The 16,208-nt window shown below is 45.5% G+C and overlaps 1 protein-coding gene across 1 annotated transcript in view; it reads right to left on the bottom strand.

Annotated features, from left to right (window-relative positions):
* Positions 1-11,629: 11,629 nt before the first annotated feature.
* The window catches only part of LOC140386048 (protein THEMIS3-like), a 97,886-nt gene continuing 93,307 nt past the window's right edge, over positions 11,630-16,208 (bottom strand). The window contains exon 5 of the mRNA XM_072468640.1: positions 11,630-12,089. Coding sequence (XP_072324741.1) covers positions 12,081-12,089 — 9 coding nt within the window. The 3' untranslated portion in view covers positions 11,630-12,080. The remainder of the gene's footprint in view (positions 12,090-16,208) is intronic.

Genomic DNA, 16,208 nt, shown 5'->3' with positions numbered 1-16,208 from the left:
CAGCAGGACCACGACACCAACCTCCAAAAATTCCTCCAGACCGCTAAAGCCTTGAATCTCACGTACAACGAGGACAAGTGCGTTTTTAGCACCAACCGGCTAGCCATCCTGGGCTACGTAGTGCGCAATGGGATAATAGGCCCCGACCCCGAACGTATGCGCGCCCTCATGGAATTTCCCCTCCCGCACTGCTCAAAAGCCCTGAAACGCTGCCTGGGGTTTTTTTCATACTACGCCCAGTGGGTCCCCCAGTACGCAGACAAGGCCCGCCCCCTAATACAGACCACGGCCTTCCCGCTGTCGACAGAGGCTTGCCAGGCCTTCAGCCACATCAAAGCGGATATCGCAAAGGCCACGATGCGTGCCATCGACGAGTCCCTCCCCTTCCAGGTCGAGAACGACGCCTCCGACGTAGCTCTAGCGGCCACCCTTAACCAAGCGGGCAGACCCGTGGCCTTTTTCTCCCGAACCCTCCACGCTTCAGAAATCCGCGACTCCTCAGTGGAAAAGGAAGCCCAAGCCATAGTGGAAGCTGTGCGACATTGGAGGCATTATCTGGCCGGCAGGAGATTCACTCTCCTCACGGACCAACGGTCGGTAGGCTCCATGTTCGATAATGCACAGCGGGGCAAAATCAAAAACGACAAGATCTTAAGGTGGAGGATCGAGCTCTCCACCTTCAACTACGAGATCTTGTATCGTCCCGGAAAGCTGAACGAGCCGTCCGATGCCCTATCCCGCGGCACATGTGCCAACGCACAAATTAACCGCCTCCAAACCCTCCACGAGGACCTCTGCCACCCGGGGGTCACTCGGCTTTTCCACTTTATCAAGTCCCGCAACCTCCCATACTCCTTAGACGAGGTCCGTACAGTCACAAGGAACTGCCACATCTGCGCAGAGTGCAAACCGCATTTTTTCAGGCCGGATGGTGCGCACCTCATTAAGGCTTCCCGCCCCTTTGAACGCCTTAGTCTGGATTTCAAAGGACCCCTCCCCTCCACCGACCGCAACATATACTTCCTTAATGTGGTGGACGAGTACTCCCGCTTCCCATTCGCCATCCCCTGTTCTGACATGACCGCGGCCACAGTCATTAAAGCCCTGAACACCATATTCACACTGTTCGGTTGCCCCGCGACAGGGGGTCCTCTTTCATGAGTGACGAGCTGCGCCAGTTCCTGCTCAGCAACGGGATAGCCTCGAGCAGGACGACCAGCTACAACCCCCGGGGGAACGGGCAAGTAGAGAGGGAGAACGGCACGGTCTGGAAGACCGTCCTACTGGCCCTACGGTCCAGGGACCTCCCAGTTTTCCGGTGGCAGGAGGTCCTTCCGGACGCCCGCCACTCCATCCGGTCACTACTGTGTACTAGCACTAATCAAACGCCTCATGAGCGCCTCCTTGTCTTCCCCAGGAAGTCCTCCTCTGGAACGTCGCTGCCGACCTGGCTGGCGGCCCCAGGACCCATCTTGCTCCGAAAGCACGTGCGGGCGCACAAGTCGGACCCGTTGGTCGAAAGGGTTCACCTCCTTCACGCGAACCCGCAGTACGCCTACGTGGAGTACCCCGACGGCCGACAGGACATGGTCTCTCTGCGAGATCTGGCGCCCGCCGGCAACACACACACCACCCCGACACCAATCACCCAACCCCCCCCCTTCCTGCCACCGCCGCACCCCGCGACCGCCCCCTTCCCAGGAGGATCAGTCCTCCTCCCAGGCCCGACCAGGAATAAAGCCCAAGCTGAAACCGTAAGGCTCCCGGAGAAGACAACACCGGAACAAGCACCACCACCACCGGGGCCGAGGCGATCGACACGGACGACTAGACCGCCCGACCGACTCGTGGCGTCGATCTAACAGTACAATGTGGACTTTTAACGAGAACATTTTGTCTTTTCCTGACGATTACTGTAAATAGTTTGAAACAAAACAAAAAAACCTTGTACATACTGTTATAACATGTGAAAGTTTTCCTCCCAGGACCAGCCTTGTAAACCCTTACCACCATGCAAAGCATCACCCTGCTGGGTTCATTTTTAACAAGGGGTGAATGTGGTAGTATGCATTAGGGGTCATGTGGGACTGTGAAGCCATGATGTCATTGGCTGACAGATCCCGGGTCCTGGTTGGACGTTGACCTCTAGCTCCGCCCTGAAGGCGGAGTATAAGTACCTGGAGCCCTCCCCCGCAGGTAGTCTACTACTGAACTGCGGGGGAAACAGTCACGCTTAATAAAGCCTCATCGACTTCACTCTATTCATCTCTCGGAGTCTTTGTGCGCTACAAACAATAAAAGATGATATACATTTAAGTAGCGCTCAAAATCCTCACCAAAGACTGGTTTGCCCCCATTTAGCTTATCGCTATTTGAGTGGATGTGAGAAAAGGGTTATCCTCCAAAGGATATGCAGCCTCTTTAATGACTATTAGCAAGTAATTTAATTGGCCATCAGTGCCTTACTAATTCTCTGGGTGGTCGTTCCTTCAACTCATTTACCAAGATGGTGTCCTGTGTTAAAAGTAGACTAATCCAGCATCTCAGTTTAAGTTCCTATTGTGACCATCTTCAGCAGCCAATCAAACCATTGAATATCAACCAGTTGTGCCACCCGATCCTAGTTTGGTATTTTGCTTCCCTTTCCCCCAGTTTGTGTTTTTCTCCCTCTCCCTCCCTCTGCCAGTTTGTCTTTTCTCCCTTTCTCCCCAAATTGCTCTCTCCGGACTCACAGAGTTTCCAGGCATTTCCCGTTGTCCTCGTTGCCGTTATGTGCACCAGTGGCAATGGGTTGAATTCCTGACAATGGGGAGACCGGCTGGGCTCAGACCTGATATGTTTGCAACCTCATGATAGCCAGGATACTGCTCAAGTGCTAACTGCGCAAACGGGGATGGGTTCCCATGAGGCCCCAGCAGCAGTGCTCTGGAGACCAATCGCCCATTCATGTAGTGCCCTGCGGAAACCGGAAGGCTTTTGAAGCCTAGCCGGGTACTTTAAGGAAGATGGTTAGAGGCCAAGCATATGCCTCTGTGTTGGGAAGTGACAATATCAGGCATCTCAATTCTAGTCATACCACTGTATCCCCAGAGATCAGCTGGACGGCCAACATAATAGTAATAATCAGATCATATCTAGTGAATAAAACAGAATTTGTTGTGGTTGTCATCGGCCAGAAACCAGTGGCAGAATTTATTGCTGGCTGAGGGAGCCAGGATAAGGTTGGATGGGAAACAAAGTGTCAAGTTCCCAACGCTGGGATAGAAATGGCAAATTCTCCCGGCTGTAGCTGAGAAGCGAGACAACATTGTTGATGGCACGTGGCAGCAAGTTAATTTTAGTGGATTTGCATGCATTGAATGGCCAATAAAACACAAACTTTTGCGATTAACTGCTACATTTGCAATATAGTTGGAAACACATGGGAATCATGGGCCTTCATTCTCCCAAGCTGACGTGTAGCAGGAGAAACAGTCTTTAAGGTGGAAACTGAGCTAGTCTATCATCACTGGGAGACTTTGCTGGGAGAGAGGAGAGGAGGCTGAGAGGCTTCATGGGGCAAGCTGAGGATAATGGAGGAAAGTTCAAGTGGCATTGAGTGGAGGTCTACAACACTGAGATCAAGGTCAGGGTGTGGTGAAGGAAACTCAGGGAGAGAGCCCTTCAACCATAGGCACAAAGCTTTGGTTGAGGACCAGGTCACCAGTGGAGGAGACATTTTCCTGGCTTTTGTTTCTGTTCAATTTCTGGAGACAGTGTGGCTCTCAAACATCCAGTGTTCCTGCGTACAGTGAATGATAGAATTGCCATATACAACAGTGGCCATAAGACCAACAGCAGGCCAAAGCCACTCATGTTTCAGGCAACAAGGGGCCAGTGCGACAACGAGCTTTGGTGTGTCCTAGAGTTTACCACACATGTCCCAGCAACCTATAGATAATTGTGAGGCAACAGCAAAGACGGCTGAGGGCATCTAATGAGGCAGTCACTGATCTGTGTGCTGTACTCCAGGACGCCTCTGGTCCCTTGGACTGGGTGGGAACCCAATGCCAGTGTGCCAGATTGGCACTGCCAAGGTGCCAAGCTGGCATTTTTTGAGCGTGCGATCGGGCCGGGGGGGGGGGGGGGGGTCCCGCGTGAGCATTGAGAAAGAATGTGTGGGGGACCCAGCGATCCCCCATAGTGTGTTGGGGCTTGGGGGGGGGGGGTGGATCGGGGGGTCGCTTTGAGGGCCTTAGAGATTGGAACGCAATTTTTAAAGGGTTTCCCAATCTCTCACTATACCGAGGAGTTCCAGTGAGCGGCGCTCCTCAGTGTACAAAATGGGGCTATATGCGGCCTCGGTCGGGTGTTGCCCGTTGAGGCCCCTTATCAAACGCGAGTCGCTATTTACAGCCTTGTGTTTCTTGGTGCTGTGAGTTCCGGGAAACACGCGGCTAAATGTGCTTGCTTCGGGACCTTGTTCCTATTTAGTTAAATCACGCCCCTTATGTTGTTAACCATAGTTGTTAAGCTAAACAAGTTGGGCACCCAGGATGGAGCCATTGTCAAAGAACATGATAGCTAATAGCTAACTACCTAGCAGCTAGTATCAGCACAGCCATGGGGAAAACTAGGCACAGGATGCCGTGCTGCTTTATTCAGGAGCAACTGTCCACAATATAGAGATTGCCACAAGGGGAAAGGGAGTGTTACTCAGAATAAGTCATTGTTAGCAAATGAACAAGAGGAAACTACTCCATATCCAAAATCTGATAGGAAGAGGAAAATTATTAGTTTATTGTTTTGTTATGGGCGAGGCGTTTTCAGAACCCCAAAATGTATCATGGAGTTCAACCAACCTCTTCCTTTAATGGATTTGTTGCTTTTCCTAGCACACGGCTTGTTCCCTAGGTGTGGTATTACAATTATGGACACGTGGGTTTTCAAACACAAAACACTGTTTATTCCATGAACTCAACTTAACATCTTAAATAAACATTGGATCTCTTAACACCCCTTACTTCAAAGATAACTCAGAAAATATTGCAACAGTAAATAATTCCTTAAAATGTTCCTTCAAACTTCCCAGAGACTTAACACCTTTAAACAAAATCACACCAGGTTAAAGGTTTTACTATTATGAGTTTAAATCACCCAAATGATCCAGAGATGGTATTTTATGTCAGAGATCCAGCTCCCTGCACACACACTCCCAAGCTCTTTTCAAACTTGCAGCTCTCTGGAAACACACAGACACACCCAAGCTGTTTTTTAAACTGAAACTAAAAACCTGCAAAATGGCCCAGCTCCACACACTCTCTGACATCACTGTTTTCTGAAAGGTACATTGCTTAAACATCCATGTTTTAAAGGTATTCTCACATGACACCACCCCCCCAAGAAAAAAAAATAAACCATCAACTTCAAGATGGTTTCATTTTTCACTTTTGCACCATCCACTAAGAAATGCACACAGTAAATATACATTTTCATTTAAAGAAAACAACACACTCAAACAAGTATAATAATATAATCCATTTTTCTTTGTTGTTCTTCCTCCAACCAAAATCTTTCTCGATTAACAGTCTCTTTGAACAAAGTCTCTGAACGATCCATCCATTCCTCTACTCCTCGGCATTTCTCTTCAGAATCAGATACTTTAGTTCAATCTGACCACAGAGCCCCTTGCAATTCTCCAATACAGGAGCATTGGTGATCACAGCTTTCAGGCAGTCAAATGCCTGTTGAAAGTCCGCTGTCCCTTGAAATTTTTGAAGTTTCTTTAGCAAATCCATCAGTGGAGTAATCACGCCACAAAACATTTTCACAAAGGTTCGATCAAATTCATTCATGTTAAGAGATTGCATTGTCTCCCTTCATCTTGAGGGTATCGGAAACTCCGCAAGGAAAGTGATTCGCGCTTCTCCAAATTCACTTTTAGCTAGGTTCATCACCAAACCCGCCGCCTGAAGTCGATCGAAGAACTCCATACGATGTTTTAAATGTTCTTTCCATGTCTGGAAGTTGGAAAAAAAAGCAGATTGTCCCACTTTCGCAATGCAATCCTTCACATGTGGGATAGGATAAGAGTCCGTTCTTGTAACTGCATTCACCTTTCTATAGTCCACACACAACCATTAGGTACCGTCTCATTTAGGTACCATCACTATGGGTGAGCTCCATTGGCTGCAACCCACTTCAATTATGCCATTCTTCAGCATACTCCCAATCTCCCTGTTAACCTGTGCCAATTTTAAAGGATTAAGTCTATATGGATGTTGTTTGATAGGAACAGCATTTCCCACATCTACATCATGTATAGCCATTTTAGTCCTTCCCAATTTATCTCTACAAACTTGCCCATGTGATATCAATAACTCTTTCAGGTCAGTTTGTTTTTCCGCTGGAAGGTAACTTAACAATTCATCCCAATTTTTAAGAACATCCTCATTTTCCAATTTAATTTGAGGTATGTCAAGTTCACAGTCATCTGGATTTGGTTCGTCATTTTGAGTTAGAATCATTAAAACTTCCTTTTTCTCTCCTTCCCTTTCAAAGTACCTTTTAAGCATATTCACATGACACACTCGGTGAGTCTTCCTTCTATCTGGTGTTTTTACCACATAATTCACCTCACTTAATTTCCTTTCAATCTGATACGGTCCCCAAAACCTAGCTTTTAAAGGCTCTCCTACCACTGGAAACAACACTAAAACTTTATCCCCACTGGCAAAACTACGAACTTTGGATTTCTTGTCCGCTACCCGTTTCATCACATTTTGTGCAAAGTACGAATGGGATTCCTTTATTCCAATCCTCTGGATAATCTTGACAATACGCCCTCAACATTGTCTTTAATGTCTGATGCCACCTTTCTAATGCTCCCTGCGATTCTGGGTGGTACGCAGTTGATTTAAATTGCTTTATTCTTAAGCTATCCATAACTTCTTTGAATAACTTTGAAGTAAAATTTGTTCCTTGATCGGATTGAATTTCTGTGGGTAGTCCATATCTAGTAAAGAATTTAAGTAACTCCTCCACAATCCTTTTAGCTGCAATATTACGTACTGGAATGGCCTCTGGAAACCTAGTAGACACATCCATTATAGTCAAAAGATATTGATTCCCACTTTTTGTTTTAGGAAACGGTCCTACACAATCGATTAGGACCCTTGTAAAAGGTTCCTCAAGTGTTGGAATGGGTATTAAGGGCGCTGGTTTTATCACTGCTTGAGGTTTCCCTATCACTTGACATGTGTGACATGATTGACAAAATTTAACTACATCTTTATGTAGTCCAGGCCAATAAAAATGTTTCTGGATTTTAGCTTGAGTTTTCCTTATTCCCAAATGACCTCCCACTGGTACCTCATGTGCAACTCGCAACACCTCCTTTCTATACCCTACCGGCAATACTACTTGATGAACGTCTGCCCACTTTTCATCCGCCTGCATATGTACAGGTCTCCATTTTCTCATCAAGACATCATTTTTACGGTAATAACACTCTGGCACACTCTCAGATTCCTCTTCTATATATGCTTTCTGATATATCCGTTTCATTTCTACATCTTTCTGTTGTAACTCCGCCAATTTTCCTGAACTAAAAATATCCGCCTCATCCTCCACCTGGTCTTGTTCTTTTTCAACCATCTGATCAAAAATCGTTTCTGATAATTGCACTTCAACTTCATCTTCACTCTTTGATTTCTTCTCTTGTCTTAACCTTTGACTTTGCGACCTTGTTACTACACAATCCGGAAAAATCCCAGGATATTCGTTCTTCAACCCTTCAGTTGTCTTGATTTTCCACTGGCTTATCAGCCACAGTAGGCATCACTCCCACCTGCGATCCAGCTATATCATTACCCAAGATAAACTGTATTCCTGGACAAGATAGTTTATCTATTACTCCTACTACCACTTCACCACTCTTCACTGGACTTTCCAACCTTACCTTATGTAATGGAACGCTACTCCTCTCACCCTGAATTCCACATATCACCACCTTTTCTGTCAACATTCTTCCCAAACTACATAATTCCTCATCTCTTACCATTAAAGATTGACTAGCCCCTGTATCTCTTAAAATTGTGACTTCTTTACCTGCTCCTCCTGATACACATGAGTAAACCTTACCCACACAAGTAAATTCTTTAAAGACACCTGGCACCTTCTTAACAATTACTTCTTGAACAGGCTATACAATTGTTTGCACCTCCTTCGCTTCCCTGGGGCTTTCCTTTACCACTCTAACAAACCCCACTGTCTTATCCTGTTTTACCACATCAGCCTTCCCAGTGCTTTTCTTCAACCACCAACACTGTGACTTTACATGGCCTAGTTTATTACAGTGAAAACATCTGAAACTTATCATTTCTTTTCCACCCTCCTGGATTTCTTTTTTAATCTGAGGTACACTCTCTTTATTGTCTCCCATCAGATCACCTTTACCTTTACCACTTGAGTATTTCTCACGTCCCCAGTTTTTATCCCTCACCGGCTGAAACTAATGTCGGAAACTAATCTTTGATTTATGAACTAATTCATAATCATCTGCCATTTCTGCTGCTAATCTCGCAGTTTTAACCCTCTGTTCTTCCACATGAGTTCTCACTACATCAGGAATTGAATTTTTAAACTCCTCCAAAAGTATAATTTCTCTGAGAGCTTCATATGTTTGGTCTATTTTCAAAGCCCTTATCCACCTTTCAAAATTACTCTGAGCGTTTCAAACTCCATGTATGTTTGACCAAATTCTTTCCTTAAATTTCTAAACCTTTGTCTGTAAGCTTCAGGCACTAGCTCATATGCACTTAAGATGGATTTCTTCACCTCCTCATACATTCCAGATACCTCCTCCGGTAGTGATGCAAACACTTCACTAGCTCTACCTACCAGCTTTGTTTGAATCAGTAACACCCACATGTCCTGTGGCCATTTCATTTGTTTAGCTACCTTTTCAAATGAAATGAAAAAGGCTTCTCGTCAAACCTTAGCAATGTTTGGACATATTTAAATAGATCCTCATCACGTCTTCGACTATGACGCTCTGTCTCATTATCCTCATCCATCTCCTCCAACTGTACGTTTCCCTTTACGTCTGCCAATTTTATCTGATTGTCATGTTTCATGGCCATTTTCTGAAGTTCAAACTCCCTCTCTTTAGCTTTTTCCCTGATCTGTATCTCCCTTTTTCTTTTTGTTCTGCTCGGACTACTCTTTCTTTTCTCCTTTCTTCTCTCTCCTTTTCTTTTTCCTCTCTCTCTCTTTCTCTTTCCACTCTCTCTCTTTCTCTTTCTTTTTCCTCTCTCTCACTCTCGTATTCCAGCCGCTTTAATTCTTTCTGATGTTCTATTTGTTTAATTTGCAACTTTTGCCATTTCCAATGAGTCAAACTCTATCTCAGGCAACTTTAAATGCTTAACCACCGCCATAATTACCTCATCTTTTCGCATTTTGTCAGGTAATGTTAACTGCAATGTTCTTGCCAAATCTAAATGTCTGCTTTTCGTTTCTGTCCGTATAGTACTACGTGTGACATTCTCCACCCCCAAAAACTTCTGAGCCTCTGACAGAGCCATTGTTCACAACACTCTCCCCACTTAAACTAAAATACCACCCCGGAAAAGCAACAATACTTCACTGTCTTTAAGTTCCCAAAAGCCAATCCAATAGATAGCTCCTCCGGTTTTATCTCCCTCGAGCCCTCAATTGTTATGGGCGAGGTGTTTTCTGAACCCCAAAATGTATCATGGAGTTCAACCAACTTCTCCCTTTAATGGATTTGTTGCTTTTCCTAGCACACGGCTTGTTCCCTAGGTGTGGTATTACAATTATGGACACGTGGGTTTTCAAACACAAAACACTGTTTATTCCATGAACTCAACTTAACATCTTAAATAAACATTGGATCTCTTAACACCCCTTACTTCAAAGATAACTCAGAAAATATTGCAACAGTAAATAATTCCTTAAAATGTTCCTTCAAACTTCCCAGAGACTTAACACCTTTAAACAAAATCACATCAGGTTAAATGTTTTACTATTATGAGTTTAAATCACCCAAATGATCCAGAGATGGTCCTTTATGTCAGAGATTCAGCTCCCTGCACACACACTCCCAAGCTCTTTTCAAACTTGCAGCTCTCTGGAAACACACAGGCACACCCAAGCTGTTTTTTTAAACTGAAACTAAAAACCTGCAAAATGGCTGACCTAAAGCCCAGCTCCACCAACTCTCTGACATCACTGTTTCTTAAAGGTACATTGCTTAAACATCCATGTCTTAAAGGTACTCTCACATGACAGTTTGAATTCTAAAATTTGCTTTGCTGACAATGAATATTCATTGAACATTTTAATAAGGAATGGTTGCACATTTTAACACTCAGATGGAAGTGGGGAAATAGTTGCTGTAAATGTAACTGACGGCCACGATCGAGCAAGGGACCAATAGGGCGATTGGCAGACTTGGTCAGATTCACTGACGTGAGGCCAAAGTTATTTCAGCTCCCAGGCCTCACATAATTTTTTTAAAATTCAATGACGGGATGTGGGCGTCACTGGTTAGGCCAGCATTTATTGCCCATTCCTACTTGCTCTTCAGAAGGTGGTGATGAGTGCCTTCTTGAACTGATGCAGTCCTTGAGGTGTAAGTACACCCACTGTGCTGTTAAGGAGTTACAGGATTTTGCCCCAGCGACAGTGAAGGACTGGCGATATATTTCCAAGTCAGGATGGTTCGTGACTTGGAGCGGAACCTCCAGGTGCTGAGGTTTCCAGGTATCTGTTGCTCTTGTCCTTCTAGATGGCAGTGGCCACTAGTTTGGAAGGTGTTGTCTAAGGAACCTTGGTAAGTTAATGCAGTGAATCTTGTATATAACAGGTCTGACTCTCACTTGGCCTCGGATAGTCAAAAAAGTGAGTGTGTCGGGGGGGCGGGTCCGCTGTGGGGGAAGGGAGCGGTGTGTGGCTGGAGGTAGCCACAGTCAAGAGAGGGTTCTATGTTTCCTTGTGAGGCCCTCCTCCTCCTCCTAGCCCACAGGAAGCCCTTTGACATAATGTGTGTGGTTTTATGATCTTCTTCTGGTCCTGCATCTTATTAATGGTTGGTGTGCCCAATGCGCTCAGACACAACTGCAAAATGCATCTGCCACATGCAGTGTTCAAATGCCATCAGGGTTGAATGATGCAATGAGACACCTACTCAGGGGCCCTTGGCTGCCTGGAGTTGGTGAGGATCTCTCTTGTTGACATTGGTCATTGCCTGACACTTGTGTGGTGTGAAAGTTACTTGTCGCTTATCAGCCCAAGCTTGGATGCCATCCAGTTCTTGCTGAATGCTGCTTGGGCACCGACTGCTTCATCTGAGCAATTACGAACGTAGCTGAACATTGTGCAATCGGGAATGTCCTTGTGTTGGAGACAAGGTCATTGCTGAAGCAGCTAAAGGTAATTGGGCCTAAAATTCTGCCCTGAGGAACTCCTGCAACGATGCCCTGGAGCTGAGGAGGTTTGAACAGCTTGCTGATAAATTGAAGTGAATTAACTTACTGTGGCACACCAACAATAAAAACAATGATGCAAATTCAAAATAACTCAGAAATCTCACTTCCACAAGCCTTCTTTTTTCACAATTGGCGAATTTTATTTTTTCAAAAAAGACTTGTTATTTGTCTTTCGTGACCTGTTTCATTGTTGATGAAATAAGAAAGCTCCAGTGTACTTGTATCAAAAATATCTCACACAACGATCAAACATTGTGTTGAATTATTGATGTATTTAAACCGAGCTCGCAATGTGAAATAAAGGTCCTTTAATTATAAAATTCTATTGCACGATAAAATGTGCACATTCCAATTCTGCTGCTGATCGTGTGTGCAGAGCCTGGAGAACTCTCAATCTGGAAAAGAAAAGTGAATCATTCGAATTGTTAACACTCAAGAGGAAATATCCAAGGTTTGCTATTCATTTTAAACAGTGGAGGAAACTGAAAGCTGAGTTTGGTTTCCATGAAACACCGTCATTTTCACAGGTGGTTTGAGATAAATGTTCTGCAATTTTCTTCATTCACACAAGTGTGTTTTTGATAGCAGTTAACCAGCCTGAAAGATAAACGTGACAAGTGTGCTTGTTAGCAAGGATAAGGATTGGGTCAGAGCATTAACCTGCTCATTGATTTATTTCAGTTAATTTAAGCAATGCTTAAATATTAAAATATTTAATCGAATTGCTCGATTATTCCCATAATGTTCCAATATCTCTTCCGTTTACGTACAGAATTAACCCTCCAACTTTGTATGGGGCAGTACGGTGGCACAGTGGTTAGCGCTGCTGCCTCACAGCTCCAGGGTCCCAGGTTCAATTTCGGCCTCGGGTGACTGTGTGGAGTTTGCACTTTCTCCCCGTGTCTGCGTGGGTTTCCTCCGGGTGCTCCGGTTTCCTTCCACAGTCCAAAGATGTGCAGGTTAGGTAGATTGGCCATGCTAAATTGCCCTTAGTGTTAGGTGGAGTTACTGGGTTACGAGGATAGGGTAGAGGTTTGGGCTTAAGTAGCATGCTCCTTCCAAGGGCAAGTGCACATTCAATGGGCCGAATGGCCCCCTTCTGCACTGTAAATTCTATGATTCTATGTTCGGAGAAAGAAACAATCTTGCTCCAGTAGCCGCAAAGGACTCTGCAGTGGCAGTGCCTACTCGTCACTGTGAGTAAAGCCTGCGTCAAAGAATAGTGATCCAAATCGCCTGAGGACTGGCAATCACCCTCAGGTTGCCACTCCACTCCTAGTTTTCTCTGCTGTGCCGCAGCTCCGCATTCCTGGCCTGGACTTCCCATCCAGGCTTCTCCAGTGCCTCAGAGAGCTTCATCGTGGCGCTAGAGCGTGGAAGGAAGACCAGCCGCGGCTGTATTCTGGTACAGCAAGAACCAGCCTTCAGGCTGCATGTCTTAGTCTCTTTGGAAAATGTATTAATTATGTTAAACGTATTACACTAGAAAATAACATAAAACTCAAATGGCAAAGGTTTCTTTACCGAATGGATACAATTCAGGCTTTTAAATATTTACATCTGAGAGGAAACAATCCCAACTTTGAACTTGGATTCTATGAAATTATGTGTTATGGTTGGCACATTAAGAGTTAATGTGATATTATATTCTACCACCAGATGGAGCTGGGGAGCAGACCTATAAAAAGGAATGCTTCTCAGACTTCTGGGAGAAGGTGCGAGAAGGAGTAAGGAGCAGCTTAGAGTGGGTGTGAGTTAAGATAGATCAGTAGTATAGAGTTTTGTAGCGTAGATATAAAAAAGTCTTATTTATTAGTTAATACCTTGTAAGGTATTCAAATTATAATTTGTGTAGTGTAAATAAACTAGCTTTGTTTAAAAACATAGCTTGATGTTCTTTCGCTACACTCCAACTTTATTCCATCCTGAGAAACTCAACAAAGAACATCACAGTTTCTCGTTCAGTGTTTTCCAATAACCTGATTGTTCAGGTCGCATATTTAAATTGGCTTTTTTAGGTCGGGGGGGGGGGGGGGCGGAAATCGCTCTGGCCCGTGGTTTTTGTATGGACTGGATGACTTCAATGATGTGAAACCCTTCCAATTTTTAATTGGAGTCACTTTGTTTCCCTTTCAACTGGCAGAAAGTGACAGATCAGTGGCCCCCACCCTTAACCGGAAAGTCTCGCAGCCTTATCCAAGATAGAAACTGAGAGAATGCAATCTGCCAAATAGATTCCAGTGTGCAGACTTCCTTGCACAAAACAAACCTCTTCAAAACAAATTTTAAAAATGGCTTTAAAAAAAAAAGGAACAAATGGAGTTTTGTTTCGGCTGATGACTTGAACTAATTTGACGAGGTCATTCAACGGGCTGCCTCGTTTGGAGCTGGTTCTTTGGGATGTCGTGCTGTAACTTTCTGTCGCTTGCAGCAGCGCCTGAGAAAGGCTAGAGAAGAGAAACCGATTATCCTAAGTTGAGATAGAAACACAAACAAAGTCCTTGGCACAGACATCCGATAGCAAACTGCAGTGACCAAGGATAAGTCAGGCGTGTAGGTGTTTCGAAATGAGAGGCTGCTTCTCTGCTTTTAACCCTTTATGTTGTGGATAAGAAGTGAATTGCTGGAAGTGGGAGATTTTCAGGTTTAAATCATGTTTTGCAGATTCGCAAATAGATGGGAACATAAGAACTAGCAGTAGGATTAGGCAATTCAGCCCCTCGAGCCTGCTCCGCTATTCAATACGATCATGGCTGATCTCCCCTCGGCCTCAACTCCACTTTCCTGCCATTCTTCATAATCCTTCAACCCATTACTAATTAAAAATCTGTCCATCTCCTCCTTAAACTTACTTAATGCCCATCATCCACCGTACTTCGGGGTCGTGAATTCCACAGATTCACGACCCTTTGAGAGAAATAATTTCTCCTCATCTGGGTTTTAAATCCGCCATCCCTTATCCTAAAAGTATGACCTTTCATTCTAGAATGCCGCTCAAGAGGAAAGATCCGCTCTACGTCTACTTTGTCAATTCCTTTTACCATCTTGTATACCTCAATTAGATTTCCTCTCATTCGCTGACTAGAGAGCGTAGGTCTAAACTGCTCAATCTCTCTTGGTAAAACAAATCCCACCTCTCCGGAATCAATCTCCTCTGAACTGCCTCAATGCAGCTACATCCCTCCTCAAATAAAGGGACCAATACATTGTCATGTGAGAGTACCTTTAAGAAATGGGTGTTTATAAATGGGAGTGTCTATAAATATCTGTAGTGAGAGTACCTTTAAGAAATGGGTGTTTATTACTGCAGTGATGTCAGAGAGTGGGTGGAGCTGGGCTGCCTATCAGCTTTTTACTTTTGTTTTAGGCTGTTTGCTGCAGGGTGTGTTTTAGTTTCGTTTTCAGAGCTGGATAGCTGCAGTCACAGCCAGAAGGTGTATGAGTCTCTCTCTCTGTAATCTAAAGAATGTAAATCGATCCTTTGGTGATTTAAAACTAATAACTGCTCTCAGTAGTGACTTTAACCTGATGTGCTTCTGTTGAAAGTTCTTTTTTGAGTCTTATGGATGTTGAAAGGACAGCTTAACACTGGGTATCGTTGTATGCGGACGATCTGCTATTGTATGTGGTGGACCCGGTGGGGGGAATGCCAGAGGTGATGCGGACCCTTCCGGAATTTGGGGATTTCTCCGGGTATAAGCTCAACAAGGGGAAGAGCGAGCTGTTCGTGGTGCACCCGGGAGACCAGGAAAGGGGGATTGGTGAGCTTCCGTTAAAAAGGGCAGAAAGAAGTTTTAGATACCTGGGGGTTCAGGTGGCTAGAAGCTGGGGGGCCCTGCATAAGCTCAACTTAACGAGGCTGGTGGAGCAAATGGAGGAGCAGTTCAAAAGGTGGGATATGCTGCCGTTCTCCCTGGCGGGTAGGGTGCAGTCGGTTAAAATGATGGTGCTCCCGAGGTTTTTGTTTTTGTTTCAGTGCCTCCCCATCCTGATCCCTAAGGCCTTCTTTAAGCGGGTTAACAGGATTATTATGGGGTTCGTATGGGCGAAGAAGACCCCGAGGGTAAGAAGGGTGTTCTTGGAGCGGGGCAGGGACAGCGGGGGGTTAGCATTGCCAAACTTATGTGGGTACTATTGGGCTGCCAACGTGGTGATGATACGTAAGTGGGTAATGGAGGGGGAGGGGGCAGCGTGGAAGAGGCTGGAGATGGCACCCTGTGTGGGCACGAGCCTGGGGTCGCTGGTGACGGCACCGCTGCCGCTTCCTCCGACGAGGTATACCACGAGCCCGGTGGTAGCGGCAACCCTCAAAATCTGGGGGCAATGGAGTCGCCACAGGGGAGAGGTGGGGGCTTCCGTGTGGTCCCCGATACGGGAGAACCATTGGTTTGTCCCGGGGAAAATGGATGGGGCGCTCCTGAGTTGGCACAGAGCAGGTATTAAGAGGATGGGGACCTGTTCATAGACGGGAAGTTTGCGAGCCTTGGGGAGCTGGAGAAGAAATTCGCCCCCCCCCCCCCCCCCCCCCCGGAAGTGCTTTCAGATATATGCAGGTAAGGGCGTTCATTAGGCGACAGGTGGTGGAGTTTCCGCTGCTGCCGGCGCGCAGGGTCCAGGACAGGGTGCTTTCGGGGGTGTGGGTTGGAGAGGGTAGGATCTCGGCAACTTATCAGGTGATGCAGGAGGAGGAGGAGGCCTCGGCGGAGGAGTTAAAAG

The sequence above is a fragment of the Scyliorhinus torazame genome, chromosome 11 (assembly GCF_047496885.1).
Source record: "Scyliorhinus torazame isolate Kashiwa2021f chromosome 11, sScyTor2.1, whole genome shotgun sequence".
NCBI classification, from domain to species: domain Eukaryota; kingdom Metazoa; phylum Chordata; class Chondrichthyes; order Carcharhiniformes; family Scyliorhinidae; genus Scyliorhinus; species Scyliorhinus torazame.
This window is presented reverse-complemented; position numbering and strand designations above follow the sequence as displayed.